Below are 22,698 nucleotides of genomic sequence, written 5' to 3'. Positions count from 1 at the left end.
TAATGTACGTCGCCTAGAGTGGCTAATTGCCAGATAGGCGACACACAAATTTATTATTATTATTATTATTATTATATACAGATATTATTTCCGAAACTGGCATGGGACAAATGAGAAGGAGCCAGTTGTCTGTCGCAACATTCCTCGCCCAAATGACTTGGAAGACAAGTCACAGAAGGGTGACCAAGGCAGTGCCCTGCTGGATAAATCATCATTTGAGTATCTCTTTGAACAAGTAAGTTGATATTGCTCAGGTGAAATTAAGGCTGCTATGCATCTCGCAGCCCCCTTCCTTCCTTCCTTCCTTCCTTCCTTCCTTCCTTCCTTCCTTCCTTCCTTCCTTCCTTCCTTCCTTCCTTCCTTCCTTCCTTCCTTCCTTCCTTCCTTCCTTCCTTCCTTCCTTCCTTCCTTCCTTCCTTCCAGTTTCTGTAGGATTCCATGGATGTGTCTGGCAACTTGAATAGCTCTTCATTTGTGTTTTCAAAGCTGTAGAGGCCAACCCCACATTGTAAAGTTGTTCCATCAATTCCTTAGCTGTCCCGTGACCAACCTGTGCAATCCAGACCACAGCCTGCTTCCAGTAGAAAGAAGAGGGCAACTGCAGTGAATCTTGCAGAGTGTTGTCTCCAGTGCAGAGTTCAGTCGTGGTCCTGCCAGTGCAAGGATTTTCACTTGTGCAACAGGACTGTTCTAGGAGTTCCCCCAACCCTTTGGGGCAGATTTGGGGAGGGTGTGGGGGAGGAGGGGGGACGTTCTGTTGCAAAAGCAGAAATCTTTCTACTGATGGGATATCATCCAGAACAAATAATTCCAGATGTCGGGCACTTGGCATCTAAGTGTCTGCCAGAATAGGTTTGGTTCTAACTAGTATTTCAGGAGGATAGAACTGCAAGGCAGACACCAAGAAATGTAGGTGGCAGGGCTGCAGGAAGCAGGAGCAGATAGAAATTGTGAAGGTCGTTGGTGAGTTCCACAGATACTAAGCCAACACAAGGGAAGTAATGAAATGGGGCACAGCAAGAAGGGGATTGGCAGACCCCTCAGTCATCAGGTGCCTGACTGTAGGCTGAAGTTTAAACATTCCCCTTCTCCCTAGGGAAATGTGATATAGTAGTCAAACTCCTGCATTCTAGATCTGTCATCAGAGATCTCCATGCAAAAGAAATGAGCCACATTCCACAGAGGAAATTGGATCCCCCCCTTTCAAATATGGTGTCCACTCAAACCCTATACATGAGCAGATCTGAAGAAGCGAGATGGAAATGTTTCTCTTTTGATTGCATGGTTAGACAACTACTAGTAGCTTGCAGCAGGAAGTATGCTTGAGAGTGCAAGTTGGATCCCTGGTATAATTTTAGTTTAAATCTCCAGTAACTGAACAGAAATCACCCCTTGGCCAAAATGCTGGGGAAATTAGTTTGAGAATGCACCCCCATAAATTTGGTTCTTTTTTCCAGGGGAAATATGACTTCATTAATGATGTTGCCTCCCTAAAAGACCTACACACTGAGCAGGAGATCCACCAGTTTAAAAATGAGAGCCTGGGGATGGCAGTCCTGCACCTCTGTCACATTGCCCTCAAGAGAGGAATCTCCCTCGAAGAAGTGGCCGAGAGAACCAGGTGACTTCTGTGGTGTGGGACTAGGAGTTTTGTTTATGGTGTGCTTCTTTTCAGAGGGTTGTGGGTGTGAAACTGCTGAACAGTAGCGCTGCCCCAAGCATGATCTCTGTTGGAACAATTCTCTTAAGATGCTGTTAATGATTGCAACTGTTTCCCCAAAGACAACTACAACAACATGAGGTGTGGTACATCTGTTGCCATTTAGGCCTTTAAGGAGAAACTGACTAGATGGAGTCTATCCCATTGCTGCATCTCACGAATGTCTACTTACTCATCCAATTTAATAGACTTCCCTGCTCCACTAACCCAAGCTATAGTTCATTTGGAAGTAGTGGGGGAGATTTCCCATAATCCTTCCAGCCTATTGTGTATTTGCTATTCTAAGAGATATAAGATCTGCATTACTGTATCACAAAAGGATCCACCTAGTTCAGCATCACGTTTCCAAGAGTAGCTGGCTAGATGAGAAGCTGGCAAGCTTGTCTCATGGCAATTGACGTTTGGAGGTAAATTACTTCTAAAACTAGGTGACAACTGGACAGACTGGGGATTCTGGTGGTGTACCGCCCACCCCACTGCCCAACAGACTCCCTAGCTGAGCTGACGGAGGTGGTCTCGGGTGTACTGTTGACATCCCCCAGACTGTTGGTTCTGGGGGATGTCAACATCCATGCCGAGGCCACCTTATCCGGGGCAGCTCAGGATTTCATGGTCTCCATGACAACCATGGAACTGTCCCAATATGCCATTTGCCAACACATGTAGCAAGGCATACTCTAGATCTGTTTTTTGCAACTGGACATGGAGTTGGTGATCTGAATGGGGGGGCCTTACATCAGTCCCTCTGTCATGGACAGATCACTGCTTGCTGATGTTAGACTCACAGCAGGTTTTCTCCTCTGCAAGGGTGAGGGACCTATTAAGTTGGTCCGCCCCCAGAGACTAATGGATCTGGATGGTTTCCAAAGGGCTCTGGCGAGTTTTCTGGCTGACAGGGCTGGTGCTCCTGTCGAAACCCTGGTCGAGCTGTGGAATACAGAAATGACCCGGGCGGTTGACATGATCGCTCCTGAGCACCCTCTCCTGTGTAGAGCTCGTACGGCTCCATGGCATACCCCAGAGCTGAGATCAATGAAACAATATAGGAGACCGCTTGAGTGCAGATGGAGACGAACTCCTGGTGGATGTAATTACACACTGGTAAGTGCCTATGGTAACCTGTATTTAGGGGCAGTAAGGGCAGCAAAAAAACAATATTTTGCTGCCACTATCGAATCATCACTCTGCCACCCAGCGGAGCTCTTCAGGATTGTCCAGGGGCTATTACACTCTGGCCCCAGGGACAAGGTAGAACCATCTGAGGCCCGCTGTAATGAATTTGCTAGGCACTTCCAGGATAAAATCTTTAACATCCTCCAGGACTTAGACTCCAGTGTTATAGCAGGTGAATCAAGCGAGGTATCCAGAGCACAGCCTTGTCCCGATTTCTTGGATGAGTTTCAGTTGGTGCAGCTTGAGGACGTTGACAAGGTGCTTGGACAGGTTCATGCAACCACTTCTGTGCTGGATCCTTGCCCTTCTTGGCTAATAAAAGCTAGCAGGGATGGAACAGCCGGCTGGGCCAGGGAGGTGATTAATGCCTCTCTGCGAGAGGGGGTGGTCCCTGGCTGCCTGAAAGAGGCAGTAGTGAGACCACTCCTGAAGAGGCCCTCCCTGGACCCAGAAAATCTTAATAACTATAGGCTGGTAGCAAATGTTCCATTCCTGGGCAAGGTCCTTAACGAGTGGTTGCTCTTGGATGAGACCCATTATCTGGATCCATTTCAGTCGGGTTTCAGGCCTGGTTTTGGCACAGAAACAGCCGTGGTCGCCCTGTATGATGACCTTTGTTGGGAGGGAGACGGGGGGAGTGTGATTCTGCTGATTCTCCTTGATCTCTCAGCGGCTTTCCATACCATCGACCATGGTATCCTTCTGGGGACACTGGCTGAGTTGGGAGTGGGAAGTACTGCATTGCGGTGGTTCCACTCCTACTTGGCAGGTAGCCTCCAGAAGGTGGTGCTTGGGGAACATTGCTCGGCACCCTGGACTCTCCAGTATGGGGTTCTGCAGGGGTCAGTTCTGTCCCCCATGCTGTTCAACATCTACATGAAACCGTTGGGTGAGGTCATCAGGAGCTTTGGGATGCGTTGCCACCAGTATGCTGATGACACGCAGCTCTATTTCTCCTTTTCATCTTCTTCAGGTGAGGCTGTCAATATGCTGAACCGGTGCCTGGCTGCGACAATGGACTGGATGAGGGCTAATAAACTGAGGCTCAATCCAGACAAGACTGAGATGCTGCTAGTGGGTGGTTCTTCTGATGGGATGGTGGATGTCCAACCTGTCCTGGATGGGGTTGCACTCCCCCTGAAGGAGCAGGTTCGTAGCTTGGGGGTTCTCCTAGAACCATCTCTGTCACTTGAGGCTCAGGTAGCCTCGGTGGCACAGAGTGCCTTCTACCACCTTCGGTTGGTGGCCCAACTATGTCCCTATCTGGACAGGGATAACCTGGCTTCAGTTGTCCATGCTCTGGTAACCTCTAAATTAGATTACTGCAATGCACTCTACGTGGGGCTGCCTTTGAAGACAGTTTGGAAACTGCAGCTTATGCAAAATGCAGCGGCCAGATTGGTAACAGGGACCAGATGGTCCGAACATATAAAACCAATTCTGGCCCACTTGCACTGGCTGCCTTTATGTTTCCGAGCTCGATTCAAGGTGTTGGTTTTATTTATTTATTGTATTTATTGTATTTATTGTATTTATATACCGCCCCATAGCTGAAGCTCTCTGGGAGGTTTACAGTAACTAAAAACAAATACAATTTAAAATACATCTTTTTAAAAAAAATTTAAAACACAATTTAAAGATTTAAAACAATATTTTGACCTATAATGCTTTACACGGGTTGGGACCACAATACCTGATGGAACGCCTCTCCCCATACGAACCCACCTGTACACTATGTTCAAGATCAAAGGCCCTCCTCCGGGTGCCTACTCCGAGGGAAGCTTGGAGGGTGGCAACAAGGGAGAGAGCCTTCCCAGTGGTGGCCCCCAAATTATGGAATGATATACCTGACGAGGTGCACCTGGCGCCAACACTGTTATCTTTTCGGCACCAGGTCAAGACTTTCCTCTTCTCCCAGGCATTTTAGCATGTGTTTTATATTGTTTTAAATTTTTAAATTGTGTTTTAAATTGTTTTTATAAGATCTGTTTTAAATTGTATTTCTTTTAATGTTTTTAGTTACTGTAAACTGCCCAGAGAGCTTTGGCTATGGGGCGGTATACAAGTATAATAAATAAAACAAATAAATAAAAATAAAATAAATTATTTTAGCTATCATGAATTTTTCTAGCACTATTCAAATGTGAAGAGGACTCCACACAGTGGAAATGTTCCAAATCTGGTTCCCAGTGCGATGCCCTTGAGCATTTGTGGGCCTGTGTCTCCCCTTCACATTTTGCATTGGCCTTCTACGTACACCCTTTGGAACATAGGAAGCAGCGTTATAGCAAGCCACACTCTTGGCCCGTCTAGCTTGCTATTGCTAGTAGTGGCTCAGCAAAGTTTCAGACAGGAGCCTTTCCCAGCCTTGCCTGGAGATGCCAGGGATTGAACGTGGAACCTTTGGAAGGTAAAGTGTGTGCTCTACCACTGACCTATGACTCTTCCCTGATGGGATGCCTTCACATTCATGAATCTGAGCTGCTGTGTGAAGAAACGTTGAGACTCCCCAGCATAGGAAATATAGAGAACAAACTTCATTTTGTGATGGCGGTAACAACCTTGCCCTTTTATTAGCAACGTGGTGCACATGGATTGTAGGTATTGGAACGTTTGCCATTATGTAATTTTTATCTTTTCACATCCTCAGTAGGTTAACTCCTGATTTTGTAGAGGCTGTTGACCCAGTGGTCAAGAGCTGAAGTCCAGAATATATGTCCTTGGACTATGCTGGATGGGCATTTGTTGAATTTAAAAAAGAGTTTCCTTTTGGTGTTAGTCCTTCCAAGCTAAGTCCTGAACTTGAAGGCATGCTGGTTGGGTTTTACGGCAGCTAGAATCATAGGTCTGGTTTCAGAATGGATTGGCTGTGTGCATTCCAGAGATACAGCTTACTGAGTAGAATACGTTAGACTGAGAATCAGAGCTATTATTTCAAACTGTGGAAAGAGTGGGCACTAGGTATCAAAGTTAGGTGACAGAACTAGGAGAGGAGGTTTCTGCTTCTGCTTTACCTCTGTATAGTGGCAAAGTGAAGTGGCAGAGTACATACTCCAGATGCAGAAGGTCCTGGATTCAGTCCCTAGCTTTTCACTTGAGTGAAGAGACCCTGGCAGTCAGAGCAGCAGTTCCAAAAGACTGGAACAAATGGGCTGATTCTGTGCAAGGCAGCTTCATGTGTTCACGTAAGATATGAGTTACATGGTTTTTAACAGAGAAAATCAGAGGAAGGGATTTTGAAACCCTTATTTATTTATTTATTTATTTAAGGCACTTATGACTGCTTTTCAGGCAGACCTCACAAAGTGTTTTATATAAAATTACTACAACAATTTTTTTTTTAAAGTACAATAGTTAGATTCATAGGTGGCTTGCAGCTGGAGCAATCACCATAGTAGGTCTGTGTCATCCTTGTTTTCTCATGTATTTCGTTTGAAGCGTGGCATTAATGTACATGAAAGCTGGTCCTGCTAACTGTCTGTGTCCCTTGCAGCTTTAAGGAGTGCATCCCCCGCTCCTTTTGTCGGCAGATTCAGCAAAACAATTATCTGACTAAGTTCCGCATGAGGAATGTTTTCAAGAAATTCTTACAGCGTTTCCAGCGGCACACAATGAGCACTGGCAAGCTGACAGAGCAGGACATCATGCACAAGTACCTGGCAACCTTGGAGAACCTGGCTCCATGTTTTGGGAGTGAGCAGTTCACGGTCCTCTCACTGGAAACAGTTTCAGAGGGTGAGAAGGTGCCTCTTTACATCAACGGCAGGCACCCTCATCTGGAGAACTCCCATGCCTGTTCTCCCAGCAACAGGCCTGCCACCCACGAGGTCCTGGTCACAGGCACAGATGGTATTCATTGGCGTCCCATCTCTACTGAGGTAGGTTCACTTGTGAAGTCATCACCATCTCTCGATCATGGCCATCATTATCAAGCTTTCTATCCTTAGGGCATTTGGATTCTCTTCTTCCTCAATTGGGATCTTGGGTACTTAACTTTGTTCAGTATAATATATTTATTTTGCTTTGGCTTATAGCTCACTTTTCAAGGGTTCAGGACCAGTTAATAAGTTAACTAAAACCCCAAATTACCAATATTTAAGAAAAAGTCAGGTCAAGCCAACCTGAATTACAGAGTTATCCTTCTCTTGTACTGGAACAGAAAAAAAGAAGAAAAGGTTACCAGTTCAAAATAAAGGTTTGACCAAATAAAACCTGATACTTGGCAGGAATGGCAGTTGAGGGGACTCTTCCGTATTCGAGACTTTTTCACTAACAACCAACTAATAACAGAGCAATCTTTTAGAGATACGCTGGGTGACATGAATTTTACTTGGATCCAATGGTGTCAGATGCATGATTTTTTATCAAGGACCCGAATCAAAGAACAGGCTTGTTGCCAATTAAACCCTTTTGAACAACTGATTGTAGCTGCAAATTAATGGTGAGAGAGGCATTGTTTCTCAAATATACTCAGTGCTGCTATCACTTGAAGGCTGTGACTTATCCAGTCTCAAGATGCAATGAGAGAATGACTGTAATATTTTCATAGATGAAGGGGTGTGGCGTACTTACTGGCAAAAACCTATAATAAAATCAGCCTCCAGCCAACTACACGAACATATGCTAAAATTGGTGCATAGATGGTATGTCACTCCGGTGTGGCTGTCCCGAATAAACCCAGCAATGTCTGGACTTTGTTGGAAGGACTGTGGGGAGCGGGGCACATATTTACACATGTGGTGGTCTTGCCCTCGGGCCCTGTCATTTTGGAATCTGGTATTTGAAGAAATCCAATTGACTGTGCCTGGGCCCGTGGCCAGGACTCCGCAAGTGGCACTCCTTAATCTCCTCACCGATGTAGATGTGGATGAGAGGGACAAACCATTAATTGGACATCTACTTATGGCGGCCCGTCTAACAATAGCAAAACATTGGAAAGACCTAAAAGGTGCAACGATACAATATCGGTATCACAATATCTGGTTCCTTGCCTTTATGGAAAAACTAACATACAAACTAAGGGCTGCCCGTGGTATTTCTAAAACTGACAAATTTACCTCAATATGGTTTTCTTTTATCCAATATGTTAACAATAAAGAGCACAATCAAAATCCGCCATCTTATTATGCTAAAATTTGGAGCGACTAACGTTAAAACATCTTCTCCAGGAGAAGGGCAAAGCATAAATGGCAGATCAATAATCATCCCATTGAATAGGTTGCATCTTATGTCTATCTGGGTGTAACTTTCCATGCATTGGGCTCCTGGAGAGCACAATCAAAAGATGCTACTGGGAATGCTCAGAGGAGTATAAAGGCCTTGCTCCGGTTCTTTTACACAAAGAGGGACCAATATGTGCCTTCAGCCCTCCAGGTGTTTATAGCAAAGGTTATTTCAAAGGTGTTATATGGCGCCCAGTTATGTGCATATGATAACTTTGCCCCCTTTGAAGTCGCAGAGACTAAGTTTCTGAGAGCGGTGCTGGGAGTTCCAAGCTGTGTGCCTAATGTGCTGCTTCGTTTAGAAGCGGGGCTAATCTCTATTGAAGCTCGTGCTTGGATTCTTAGGCTTCATTATTGGTTGAAGGTGATTTTTTCTCCTATGGGTTTGGCCCCTTTGATTGTTGCACATCAGTCAAGATGGAAAAGCTCGCTGTTTAAGAAATGGCAAAATCTGGGATTCACCGCTTGTGCTCTTCTCGCTCTTGGATATGCTAAAGCAAAAACCACTATCCAACAGCAAATTTGGGATATAGAACTGCATTTGAGTCTTGCTGGTAGGCATCCGGAGTTCAGGGATAATGGTAGGGCACTGGTGCCTATGCATTACTTAACAAATTTGAATGTTCCCAAATATAGAAGAGCTTTTACAGCTGCCAGGTTTAATGTACTTCCATCCGCCCTCTTGGAGGGAAGATATAGAAGGGTACCTTACTGCTAACGGGTCTGTCCATGTGGAATGGAGGAAGTGGAAACTGTAGGTCACGTTTTATTGTACTGTACCTTTTATAGGGATCTCTGCCACTCTTTTATTACCCCAATTTTACTAAGCAACCCAGACTTACCTAGTGAGCTGTACCTAACACACTTATTGGCAGACAGGAGCCCACAGGTTACAGGAAGAGCAGCTAGCTTCTGTGCTGCTGCTATCACATGTCGGAAAACTGTTGCGCTGTGTGTAGTTGTGTTGCTTAATTTCATTTAAAAGCAGCACCACAGCAGCAGAGGGTAACAGCAGATGTTGAAATGCGAGTATGCCAGCGTGTGCGTGTGTTTGCCTAAGAAAGCAGGCTTTTACCCTGCATCAGCATCACTGAGACTGGAGACTTAGTAAAATAAGAAAAGCTACTTTATTTAGAGAAATACATTGCAGATAGAAAAGGCAAACCTAGTTCTAACTAACTAGCTAAGTTGGAGGCATAACTCCCAGGTGTAGGAGTCAGCCCCATGCTTGGAGAGAGAGCAGAGACAAAGGGATGTCTCCTCTCTCCTGGACAGCCGGAGGACAAAGGAATGGAAAGGGCGGAAGGAGGAGGGGCAGGTAAGCTTCCCTAAAGGTGTCACAGTCTAACAACAGAAGGAAGTCAGTCAGAGCATCCCAGGTAAAGGTAAACAAGCCTATCCATCTGGAGGACGCTAGCTCTATCTTCCTTCTGGAGCACAAACAAAAGAACAAAACAGGAGTTGCTCTTGCCCCACTTCCAACAAAAACAATGATAAATGATCTTACATAGGAAATTTGAGACTGATTTTAATTTTGTACTTTTTATTCATTTATGGCTTTATGTATTCTATATGATCTTGTCTAACCACACTTTTTATGTACTGATCTTTGATTGAAATAAATTCTAACGTTAAAACAAATTTAGAATTGTTTTTGCTCACCTGTTTCATCCACCATTGTTTCTCCCCCTTTCCCCCTTTCTGTTTCCCCTTTTTTCTTTTCTTTTTCCTGTCCCCCCCCCACATCCCCTTATTCCTTAAGTAATACCACCTGGTGGGGTGGAGGGGGGTTGTTTGAGGGGCTTGTAATTAGTTGCATTGAAGTTGACATTTGTGTAAAAGATGCATGTTCTCAATTAACTACAATGTGTGTTTTACCCTCTTAGAAGAAACAACAAAAACGTCTGTTACATCATATTGTAAATTTTATTTGGAAAATCAATAAAACATTATATACAAATAAAAACAAAACCTGATGTAGTAGTATACCCCAACTACAACAAATCATGAGCAGGTGAAATTAAAGTCTAGAAGGGTTTTGTGCATTTTGAGTTTGTCTAGACTAATTTGTCTTTTTTGAGAATCATAGAATCATAGAATAGTAGAATTGGAAGGGGCCTATAAGTCCAACCCCCTGCTCAACGCAGGGATCCAAATCAAAGCATTGTGTGCAGGACACAAAGCCACACACTTTGGCTGTCGTTACTAACCAGCCAGAATTTGTTCGTGCTGTTGATCCTCCATTTTCTCTTGACTTTGGAGGCAAGAAGGTGTTTCATCCTGACATCATGCTTAGCTTCAGAGGTGCTTGGAAAGGAGCCTGAAGACTTTGTGCTGAGCTTCTGGTTTCCCATCATGTACTCACCAGTAGTGAACAAGTGCAGTGTAGTTGACTCAATAGTTGAAGATACATACGCTGGTGGTATGACTGCCTGCTTCTGATTGGATAGCAGCCAGAAACTGCAGTCTTCAGGCTGACTCAGCCTTTGAAGAGCAATCCCAGCTTCTCAGGGCAATAAAAAAGAATGTCTAAGTAGCAGTAAAATCTAACACTGAAGGCAGCCACAGTGGATGCATTTCTGTGTGCCTTCACGCAGTTGATAACAAAGGCATGTAGTAGAGGATGTAGTTGAGCACAAGGACAGAGGCATGTCCCTTAGGTACACTGGACCTGAGCTATTTAGGGCTTTGGCTGTAATCAACACCATGAATTGAACTAGAAAGTCACTAGAGAACCAGCACAGATGCTGGTGTGCTGGTGCAATGTGCTCTCTAATGACCGACCCACAGAAGAAGGCAGGCCACAGCAGACTGCTGCCACGGAAGCTTTCAAGTACTCACCAAGGGCAGCCCTATGTGTAGAATTCATTACAGTGGGCCAAATTATTATCTGCCTCCCCCCACAGGCCAAGTTTGACGGGGGTGGCTGCACCAACCTGGCAGTCACCTGGTGTCACAATGACATCACATGATCCTTTTTAGCCCGCAGAGTTTGAAATGAAACCATGTGGGCAAAGGCACAGCCTATAAAGGCTCTGACAATCAACTGATTGTCCAGTCTTGCGGAGCTCCTTGAAAAGTGCTTTTGGCTGAGCCAAGTCTTTACCTGCCCCACACCTGGTGGCATATACGATGTAAGGTGTAACTTGGCTGAAACAGCCTCGTGAGCCAAATGAGGAGGTCTGGTAGGCCTCATTAGGCCTGCGGGCTTTAAGTTCCCCACTATTGACTTAAACATTCCAGCAGTTTCCAGCTCTCTCAGCGTTGAGCATTTCTGTATTTAGGATTTTGGATCCACTGCAGCCTTCCAGTTTCTTTCAGCTCTTTCTTAACAGAACTTTAACTCTATCTAAAATTTCGGTGTGTACACATATTCTTGCATGCTCTCTTAAAAAGTCTATCTAAAGAACTCATTCAATGGTTACATGCAGTTATCACACATGCAACTGTCTCATTGGATAAATGGTATGATTATGTGTGACATCTCATTTTATTAAAGAAGCTGACTCATAAATTTTCAGTAGTACAAGATCACAGCAGGAGAGACACTTTGTTTTTACTGTTCGGTTTGATTTTCCTGATTACACAACCTGGAGGGAACACAGATGATTGCCACCGTTTGCTTATCTGAGGCAATGGATCCTGTCACCCGCCCTGCTTCTTTATTTTGGGATGGTTAAATAGATTATTGTTGCCAACTTGGATATATCCTCAAATTGTATGTTCCCCCCCCCTTTCCCTCTTGTTATGATAGCTGAAATTAGTGTTTACTTTGTATGTTTATATATGTTGGGAAATTTTCAGTAAATATTTTTAGAAGTCTCACCTTTACTTATACAGTAGGGCCCCACTCATACAGCGGGTTATGTTCCAGAACCCCACGTAAAGCGGTACTCATTGAATAGAATGGCACGTGATGCCCGAAAACCGCCGTAAAAGCGGAACCAGCACCGTATGAGTGGGGCTTGCATCTAATTGAGACCGCTGTATTAGCGAATCGCTGTAAAGCAAAGCGCCATAAAGCGGGGCCCTACTGTACACAGTTTCTTCTCCCCCTCCCAATCTCATGGCCATTTAGAAAGGCAATCGAGTTCTGGTTATTAAGTTTCTCTCTTCTATAATTTTTGGTATAATTTCCCCCTTTTGGTTTTAAGGAGAAAATGAAACCTAAAATGAAACCTCAGTTCTTGGGAATTTGAGCCTCCTGGCCAGAACCAAGGACGGTATTCAACAAAGTGCTTCCATGAGCGCAAGGATTTCTGCTTGTGCAACAAAACTTCTCCTTCTCCTCTCTCTGCACCCCACTGTGCCCTTCCTGTATTTGCTCCAGCGGGAAACCCTAGAACAGATTTGGGGGGGCAGGAAGAGCGGGGGAAGTTCTGTTGTGCAACCGAAAGCTTTTGTGCTAGTTACAAACAACAAAGAAGAAACAAACATTGAATGGTGGAGCAAATGCATTCCTTCATGGGTATTATGCTACCATTGCTGTTCTGTACTTTCCCTCCCCAGGCTGTGATGGACCAACATGGCTACCTGCATGTTTTGTCTCAGCGGTAGGACATGAACAGTGGCCAAAAGGATTCAGAGGCTTGGAAATCTTCAGCTTCTGGAAAATGCTAGTCAGCCAAACATTGCGGGTCCACTCGGTGTATAGCATGACCTATGTGGCCTTAAAATCCTCAAAGTTCTGTAGTAGGATTTTTTCCCTGTCTTTAATCCTGAAGCTGTCATTGGAGTATAAACATAGTTATCTATCTGTTGATTGATGGGACAGATGATCCAGGATCCTTCTGCCATGTTGTGGCATGGTAAGTAAGCCATGCTGTAATGTAGGAGTCCAGACTGTTTGGCTTTAATTCTGTCTTTCTCTTGCAGAGATTGGAAGGCCATCCCCATAGAGGTTATTTGGGAAGAAAGGCCAGGGCTAAAGACCACAAGCAGCCTTACCAGCCAGTGGAACGACATGACTCCAAATGGGTACACTTCTGTGACTTCCAGGAGATCACACACGTTGTTGTTAAAGACTGCAAAGTCAGCATCCACCGTCAAGACAATAAGTGCCTGGTAGGTGGGAATGTGTCCCTCTGCTACTCATTTCTGTTATTTTACACTTATTTGTATCAACTGGCAGTGACTGACCAGGAATGAGACCTTGGGGTGGTAGCAGATAGCTTGATGAAGATGTTGACTGTGAACAAGGTATATTCCATGTTAGGGTTGGTTAGGAAAAGGTTTGAAATTAAAACTGGCAATATCATAATGCCTTTATGGTGCAATTGCACTTGGAATGCTGTGTACAGTTCTGGTCATCTCACCTCAAAAGGGATATTGCAGAACTGGAAAAGGATCAGAAAAGGGCAATGGAAATGAGCAAAGGGACGGAGCAACTTCTCTATGAGAAAAGATTACAACATCTGGGCCTTTTCAGTTTAGAGAAAAAGTTGGTAATGGGGAGAGGACATGACAGAGGTTTATAGGTTTATGCATGGTGTGGAAAAGGTGGATAGGGAGATGTTTTTTAATAATACTGAAACTCGGGGCCATCTAATGACCCGGAATGTTGGAAGATTCAGGAAAGACAAAAGTGAATACTTCTTCACACAGTGCATAGCTAATCTATTTGTGGGAATTCAGTCCCTCAAGAATTAGTGCTGGCTACCAGCTTGGATGGTTTTAAAAGAGGGTTAGGAAAATTCATGCTGGGTAAAGCTATACTTTGTTTTCACTGTCAGAGGCAGTATGCCTCTGAATAGACAGTTGCTGTGAATTACGAACAGGGAGAAGGCTGTTGCCCTCAGGTCCTTTGTTTGGGCTTCCCAGAGGCATCTGGTTGGTCACTGTGAGCACTGGGTGCTGAACTAGATGGGCCATTGGCCTGATCCAGCAGGGCTTCTCTTCTGTCCTTAAATGAGATTTCTAAGAATTATGTGCATATGGAGTCTCAAGGCCATGATTCCTGTTTATTAGGCTATAGTTAGACATTGGGGGTTTGCATGCATGTTTGATCGCCCTATCCACGTGTCCTGATGCCATGACAATGTATGCTGCACATCACTGGCTGTCACTGAGGGCAGGGCTGGGCTGAGGGCAGGGGAACACACAGTGCCATGACATCAATTGCCCCAGATGTTTCAGAGGGAGAAAAGGGAATTAGACTGCTACATGTTTAATATCTTGTTCTGATTTTACTTTTTTATATTTTTAACATAGTTTTCCTCACAATCCTCACAACAGTCCTGTGATGTATGTTAGGATGAGGGGTAGTGACGGATTCACGGTCACCCAGTGAACTTCTTGCCTGTGTGTGGATGAGAGACTGGGCCTCCCTAGCCAAAGTCTAGCACTCCCTTATCTACCCCACACACTGGCTTTCTAAGAATCACAGCTATTTTGGCTAGTATGGTACAGTATTTGGATGTGGGAGATCAGTTCCCTGCTCAGCAACAAAGCTCTTATGGTCAGGAATCTTCAGCAAGTCACTCTTTTTCAGTCTCTGAGTTTTGAATCTCAAATGACAGAGTGTTTGCAAAGTGCTTTATACTCTGAGTATCATGTAAAATCAGGTGTTCCTATCTGGAGAAAAATTGCACGATAGGCAAGGCTTGTTTCATTGTGTAGCTGATCTGCTGCTTCTGGAGCTGCTGGGTACCGACCCGTATAGAGTCAAGAAGCTGAGCTGGGTAGATTAGCTGTACCAGGAAGAAGCTCATGATAGAGCATCTGCTTTGCATGCAGGAGGTCCCAGGTTCAATCCCCATCATCTCTAGGGCAATGTCCCCTGTCTGAAACCCTGGAGGGCTGCTGCCAGTCAAAGTCGACAGTGCTCAGCTAGATGGACCAGTGGTCTGGCTCTATATAAGAGAGCTCCCGATGCTTCAGAAAAAAAGCTGTGCTGTGCTCTCTTAGCTTCTCAATCAGGTAGACCCTATTTATAGTGCTTTGTGTATACCCTTCTACAGTATGTGTCCTCTTCTTTACTCTGAGCCTCTTTTAAACCTTTTGCAACTTGGGATATGGTGGCTTTGTGTGAGCTACAGTGTAGTATTAATGGTACAGGGTGGAATTAGTAAATGGCGGTAGAGCAGTCACATAGCTGAGAGCAGCATAGCTTTCCCAAGGGCCTTCAGCCCAGCATTGTGGCTCAGGATTAATGCCTAATGCTTAATGACTATGCTTTTAAAAACATTTCTATCTAGGATCTGACTCTTTCCTCCTACGAGGCTGCCCTCTCCTTGATTTCACTGGTGGATGGTTATTTCAGATTGACAGCTGACTCTAGTCATTACCTGTGTCATGAAGTAGCCCCGCCACGGTTGGTTATGAGCATTCAGAATGGTATTCATGGACCCATGCAGTAAGTGGCCTCTATTTATGTCACCCAATTTCTCTTCTCAGAACACTTTTGGAACAAGGATCACTACAGGTTGTATCTAAAATGTGTTGTTTTCCTAGGGAGGAATTCATTTTGGCTAAACTGAAGCGGGAAGAACAGGAGGATGGCCTGTATGTCCTCCGCTGGAGCGTCCTTGACTTCAATAGATTGATCTTGTTGATACTGAAGAGAGGCCAGGTGAGGTTTCGGGGAGTAGCTAAGGGCTAATTGTGTAGATTCTCCCCAAACAGTGGCCTGGTCCTGATGCTCTGTGGAGGAGTCTTTTCCAAGTATGAGCATGCAGCTCTTGATTCCAAGCAATGTGATGAAAGTCTGGATGGGCCTTTATGTTAAATGTGTGCTGGGCTGCAGGCAGGGTTTTGTCCAATCATAAAGATAACGGAAAACCCCTTGAGAAATGGGCCTGAGCTTGCTTTTAGTATATTATCTATAAAATGGAGTTGAGCAAATGAAAAATGAAAGCAGATAGCAGCTTTAAACCATGGTTTTCCTGTTGTGTGCCTGGCAGCTCAGATTGGCTTGGTGTGCTGTCTCAATGGATTCACTTAATGGTTGCATCAATAAGTCAACTAAAATTACTTGCCTACTTTCCCGCAACAGAATTATATTAGTCACATGTGTCCTAAAAGGCTGGGCTGATGGTGGAATGTTAGTTTTTTTTCTCCCATGACTCATCATTTGGGGGCGGTTCTTACTCGCTGCAGGCAACTGGAGGAGTTGTTATTTACAAAACTTAATTAGCATGAATGTACTTCTAGGTAACTTTAGAGATCATTAATGCTATTGAATGAGCAGTACTTTTAACTAATTATAATGTATAAATACTGTATAATATAATCTGTACATTATTATATTTGATAAAATGTATTGGTTGGATCCAGAGTTAAGCACATGTCACAGGGTTATCAGAAGCTGACTTTCTCAATTCATGCTCCCCACTGCAGCCTCCCAGAAATGCTCCTCAGAGAGTCGATAAATCCTGCTGAATGGGGTGGGCTTTTGCATGGGGAAGGAAGAGATCTCCCAAAATCAGATGGATCCAACTTTTGCAAGCGAGAGCTCTGCTCTTGGAATGTGCTTTGGGCTGATCCAGCTGGGCTCATGTTTGTCATGAAGATGGAAAGAGTAAGAAGTATGTTCCTGTCTTCCACTGACTTGTGATCAGTGGGACAATAGGAGGCTATAAAGTCTGAAATATCTAAGTGGCATGCTTCGTGGTCTGCTTGCTTCATGCACTGCTACTGGTTGGTCATGCAGTTAGTGTCAGTCTCTTTTTCTCTCTCTTGCTGCTTGTTTGCAACAGACCTTCCGGATCCAGGATGCCACAAGCTACAGACAGTTCCGAATCCAGAAGAAGGGGAATTCCTTTGTGTTAGATGGCTGGGAGCAAAAGTTTCCTAGTGTCCAAGAACTGATGAATGCTCTCAAAGGCTGCACGCTGAGATCTGGAAATGAGATCTTCATTTTACGGAGGTGTTGTCTCCCAAAGCCAGGAGGTATAAACAAGGCCACATGTAAAGGCAGTTCCTTTCACTGTGACATAGCTCAATAGTAAAATTCTTTCTAGAGAAGGAAAAGATGAACTGGCTATATGAATACTGTATAGGAAGAGAGGTGGGTCTGCCACACAGCACAGGGCCTTTTTCCGGCCACAAGGCCTGTAATTATTTAGCATTTTGCTGCATATCCTACACTTTGGTGGATCCAAATGTTCAGAGCATACTTGGTGCTGAAGTTGTAACTCACAGTCATATATAATCTAGACTCCACCTTAAACAGAAGGGATATGTGGCCACAGTAACCTGGTGATGTTCAGCCGTATCTATGCCGAGGGCACTTACTACTTTTGGATACCAGTGGAAACAGTAGGTGTAGTCTGCGGTCTTCACTGTGGGTTAAGAATAAATGTTTTTTATATGTTAGGTATGTTTAGGTAACAATCAGCAAATAAGTTTAATAACTAACAATAATAAAATTGGACTTCTAGTATATTTATAGAGATATAACATCAAGAACAAGCAACCACAAACCTTAGGCTTATGTGCTTCCCTTGCCCGTGAGGAAAAGACCTAAAGCTTCCAGTCATCATTTCATTTTTTACAAAACTGCAGTTTCTCATTCTCCCAAATAGAGGAAACTGTGGTTTATACAAACTATAATAGTGAAGAAACTAGGATTTCAAACCAGGATCACACTTTGGTTTGATATCAAGGTTTCTTGACTATGGTTTGCATAAACCAGTTTTCCAGATTCAGATTTATTTATTTATTTATTAAATGTTTATCCCATCCTTACTCCCAAAGGCGTCCGGGGTGGCAAACATATTTGTGATAAACCAATAGCATTAAAAATAAAAATAAAACATATTTAAAAACAATTAAAACCATCTGAAAGCTAATTGTTCCTAAACAATTAAGGGATTCATGTACCAATAGTAACAACTTGAACTTTATCTGGTAGCAAACTGGCAGAGGGGTATATGCTGATAGACTCCTTCCTTCTGTCAGTAATCTTGCTTCAGCTTACTGCAGTTTCTGGATTCAAGTGTGGGCAGACCCACATAGAGTGCCTTGCAGTAATCTAGTCTTGAAGTTACCAATGCCTGAACCACACTGGTCAAGCTGTCCTGGTCCAGGAACAGTTGCAGCTGTCTTACCAGCCAAAGCCTGTGAAAGGCACTCCAAGCTATTGAGGCCAGCTGGGCCTTCACTGACAAAGCTGGATCCAAGAACACCCCTTGGCTGCGTACTTGCGCCTTCAGGGAGAGTGTAACCTCAAACAGACAAGGCAATTGACCAGTTTCCCAAACATGAGAACCACTCCTTCACAGAGCCTCTGTCTTGCCACGATTCAAATTCAGCTTATTTCCCTTCATCCAGTCCACCACTTCATCCAGACACCAGTCCAAAGCCTGCACAGCCTCTGCTGATTCAGAGGTTATGGAGAAGTAGAGCTGAGTGTCATCAGCATACTGATGACACCTTGCCTTGAAACTCCTAATGACTGCTCCCAGCGGCTTCATGTAGATGTCAAACCGCATTTGGGGATAAAATAGTGTCCCACAGCACTCCAAGCATAACTGCCAGGGCCCTCTCCCCAAACCGCCTCTCTGAACTCTGCCCATAGGTGTGACTGTGGAACCATTGTCACACTATGCCCCCAAAACCCAACTAACATGGTTAGTGGTGTCAAAAGCAACAAAAAGATACAAAAAGAGAAGAAGGAACAAAGTTGTACTCTTTTGGTCTCCCCATGGCTTGTTCTGTCTGTCAGGCCACTGTATGAGAGTGTAGCAAGGGTTGCCCATTCTTTCTTGCCTCAGTGTTTTCCAGAACTAAAACCTCTTCATTAGTTGTGGATTCACAGTGCCATGCACAAGTAATCAAACCCCTGACCAATGCTCTCATATTACTGAATTATAAATGGTACATGACCACTGTTGTCCATGCACTGTTAACCTCCAGGCTGGATTACTGTAACGCACTCTATGTGGGGCTACCCTTGAGGTTGGTCCAGAAGCTGCAGCTGGTGCAAAATGCAGTGGTGAGACTACTCACTGGGGCAGGGTATCGCCAACATGTCACCCCGCTGCTGAAAGAATTGCACTGGCTACCTATTAGCTACCGGGCTAGTAGAGACCTTATCTCAGTATGCAACTGTGTTGGAATTGCTTTTTAATACATTTTTGAACCCTTTTTTTTTTAAAAAAAGATGTTTTTAAAGCTTTTAAAAATGTTTAAAGATGTTTTAAAATAATATATTTTAAAGTCTATTTTTATGATGTGTTAAAGTGATTTTAGTGATTTTGTAGGCGCCTACTGGGAGAAAGGGCGGGATATAAATCTAATAAATAAATAAATTCGTTCTGTATAATTTATTTTGAAACACTGAAACTCAAAATCAATTATTGTTTTTATGTTGGGAAATTTTTGTAAGAAACTTAAAAAATTAAAACATGTTGCTTGCCAAGTATTCAGCCCCCACACATTAATATTTGGCAGAGCCACCTTTTGCTGCAATAACAGCTTTAAGTCTTTTGGGGTAGGTATGTACCAGCTTTGCACACAGTGTCGGAAGGATTTTGGTCCATTCTTCTTGGCAGATTTGCTCCAGGTTGTTTGGATGTCACTTGTGGACTGCAATTTTCAACAAGTGCCACAGATTCTCAATGGGATTGAGATCAGGACTATGACTGAGCCACCTTTTTGTTCTTGAGCCACTCCAATGTTGCTTTGGCCTTGTGCTTGGGATCATTGTCTTGCTGAAAAGTGAATTTTCTCCCAAGCTTCTATTTTTTAGTGTACTGAAGCAGGTTCTCTTGCAGTATTTCCCTGTATTTTGCTCCATCCATTCTTCCTTCGATTTTAACAAGATGCCCAGTCCCTGCTGATGAGAAGCATCCCCACAGCATGATGCTGCCACCACCATACTTCACTGTAGGGATAGTGTGTCTTGAGGCATGGGAAGTGTTAGGCTTGCGCCACAGATAGCACTCTGAGCTTGGGCCAAAAAGCTCTATCTTGGTCTCATCTGACCACAAATTGTTCCCCACATCGCAGCTGGGGCTCTCTCATGCTTTCTAGCAAACTCTAGACATGGTTTCAGATGGTACTTTTTGAGTAACGGCTTCCTTCTTGCCACCCTCCCATACAGGCCAGTGTTATGCAGAGCTCTTGATATGGTTGACTGGTGCACCATTACTCCTCTCCCAGCCACTGAACTCTGTAGCTCCTTCAAAGTGATTATTGCCTCTCTGGCTTCTCTCACAAGACTCCTTCTTGTTCGAGCGCTGAGTTTTGAGGGACAGCCTTTTCTTGGCAGTGCCTGGGTGGTGTGATGCAGCATCCACTTCCTGATTATTGATCCAACCATGCTCACTGGGATATCCAAACACTTGGATATTAGTTTGTACCCTTTTCCTAATCTATGCCTTTGTATTACATGATCTCTTACTTCTGTAGAATGCTCTTTGGTCTTCATTTTCCTTCACATCTGCAGCCTGACCAGTGATCCTTCAACAGTGGGGTTTTTGTCCTGACAATGTGACAGCAACTTGAATGGTTCACAGGTGGAGGCCAATGGTAAATTAATTGTGTCCTGGATAGGGCAATTTCTTTCCTCTGTGTAAACTGGGAGCTTCCACAACACAGGGGCTGAATCCTTATGCAAGCAACATGTGTCAGTTTTGTATGTTTCTTACAAACATTTCCCAACATAAAACCAATGTCACCTTACAGTAATTGATTTTGAGTTTCAGTGTTTCAAAATAAACTATCATACAGAATGAAATTACAATGTACCATTTGTAATTCAGTAATATGAGAGCATTGGTCAGGCGTCTGATTACTTTTGCAAGGCACTGTATCTTATTTCACAGTCAAGCGGCATACAGGACATTGCCTGACCTTTTCAGGTTCTTTGTCTTAGCATCATCCCTTTCAAGGCACTCTGTCTGGGAAAGCTTTAAAGCATCTCGACTTCTGCATTAAGATAGTTCCCAGTAATTCTTATTTTTTTCTCAGAAACTGCACATGCCCATCACTTCTCTTCTGCTGAGCTATTAATTGAAGTTAATTTATGGGTATGTTGAAGTGGCTTGCTACACGAGAAGGCAAGGTTGCTAATTCTCAGCAGCAGTGTCTTGAAAGAAACACTGTTTGTTATCAAAAAGAAGCTCTCTTCAGGGAGGCCGACTGATTGAACTCATTTATGGAATGCCATCATTTAATAAGATTCTAAACCTCGTAAGTTTCCCTGGGCTACAGCACATCATAATTATTATACTTTACCAAATATAGTGTTAGTGAACAAAGTTGCCAAATATTTTCTTATAAATAGTCTGCTTCTGTGCAATTTTTTTTTTTTAGTGTGATTTCCTAGATCTGAACTTTTGGGCTAATCTCTCTTGTACAGAGGTCTCAGATCTGCTGATCACACGAAAAGTGAAGGACAGCACCCGACAAATTCTGAACTTGACCCAGCTGAGCTTCCATCAAATCCGAAAGAATGAAATCACCCAGGTCAGCATATGGCTTGTACCTTTTTGGGGGATGAAGGATTAGGATTACAAAGGTGTATCAGTTTGGAAAGGATTTAGCATTCTCTCTTCATGCAAGGAACTTTAAGCCCCAATCTCATGTCCATGGAATGTACTGATTCTGATGTGATGCCAAACCGTGGCTTAGCCTATTGGACAGGTGGCTTAGATGTTACTAACATGTCTAGTCTGGTCACTTCCTGTTTGACTTCTGTGCCTCCCAGGGGGTGGAAATGGACTTTACTGGATGCCTAACAAGGAGGATTACTGGCTGCTTTCCCCAACTCTGGGAGACAAAAATAAGATTTACTGATTTATAGGAGAGCTGTGAATCCTGACCTTAGTTCTTGGTGGAATGAAAGATTCAGAGGAAACCAAGGTGAGTTGTAGGACTGGGAAGATGGGATGTTTTAGATAACAGGCATGTCTTAAACTTCCTCCAGAGAGCCCACTTGGGACAAGGAACATGCACCAACATTTATGATGGTGTGCTGTGTGTGTGCGGTGCAGCTAATGGGGATGACGAAACAGAGTACTTCTCCACTGAGCAGAACAACAACAATCGTGAGATGCACGTAGTACTCAAGGTGCTTGACCCTAGCCACAGGGACATTGTCCTGGTAAGTAGGCATCTGGAAACAGTAGAGGGGGAGCCAGTAGGCATTCTGAAAGGACAGCATCCTAACGATGTGCCAGTTACTTGAGTGAAGGGTGAGCTTGCTGGCTCCAGAGGCCATAGGCTATGCCAGCAGCCTCCTTTGGCTGTGTCCCGTTGTTTTCTCAAACATAAAATCTAATTCAGGCCAATGGTGGAAAGTGAGAATGGCTTTGAAGACCATTCATCAAGGCCGCTTCTCACACAACACAATCTTCACAAACGTGGCTTCCCACATGTGTATTTGTGGTAAAATAGGCACTTGCATGTTCTTTCCATGTGCTGATGTATCCCATTTTTGTCTATATAATCCTAGAGACACGGTAGAACCATCTGAGGCCCGCTGTAACGAATTTGCTAAGCACTTCCAGAAAAAAATCTTTTGCATCCGCCAGGACTTGGACTCCAATGTTATAGCAGTTGAATCAAAGGAGGTATCCAGAGCACAGCCTTGTCCTGATTGTTTGGATGAGTTTCAGTTGGTGCAGCTCGAGGACG

At 44.0% G+C, this 22,698-nt stretch overlaps 1 protein-coding gene across 6 annotated transcripts in view; it reads left to right on the top strand.

The window, feature by feature from the left end:
* The window catches only part of TYK2 (tyrosine kinase 2), an 81,595-nt gene that overhangs the window by 40,427 nt on the left and 18,470 nt on the right, over positions 1-22,698 (top strand). For all 6 annotated transcript variants that reach the window (XR_009761121.1, XR_009761120.1, XR_009761119.1 and 3 more), the window contains exons 4-12: positions 82-235; positions 1,458-1,621; positions 6,387-6,771; positions 12,991-13,179; positions 15,312-15,469; positions 15,568-15,685; positions 16,812-17,004; positions 21,422-21,528; positions 21,989-22,165. Coding sequence is in view for 3 of the 6 variants with exons in the window: in XM_061613760.1 (XP_061469744.1) it covers positions 82-235; positions 1,458-1,621; positions 6,387-6,771; positions 12,991-13,179; positions 15,312-15,469; positions 15,568-15,685; positions 16,812-17,004; positions 21,422-21,528; positions 21,989-22,165 (1,645 nt within the window). In the remaining 3 variants the exon portion in view is untranslated. The remainder of the gene's footprint in view (positions 1-81; positions 236-1,457; positions 1,622-6,386; positions 6,772-12,990; positions 13,180-15,311; positions 15,470-15,567; positions 15,686-16,811; positions 17,005-21,421; positions 21,529-21,988; positions 22,166-22,698) is intronic.

Source organism: Rhineura floridana, chromosome 3 (assembly GCF_030035675.1).
Source record: "Rhineura floridana isolate rRhiFlo1 chromosome 3, rRhiFlo1.hap2, whole genome shotgun sequence".
Classification (NCBI taxonomy): domain Eukaryota; kingdom Metazoa; phylum Chordata; class Lepidosauria; order Squamata; family Rhineuridae; genus Rhineura; species Rhineura floridana.
Note: the sequence above shows the minus strand (reverse complement) of the source record. Positions and strands in the feature narration are given on the sequence as shown.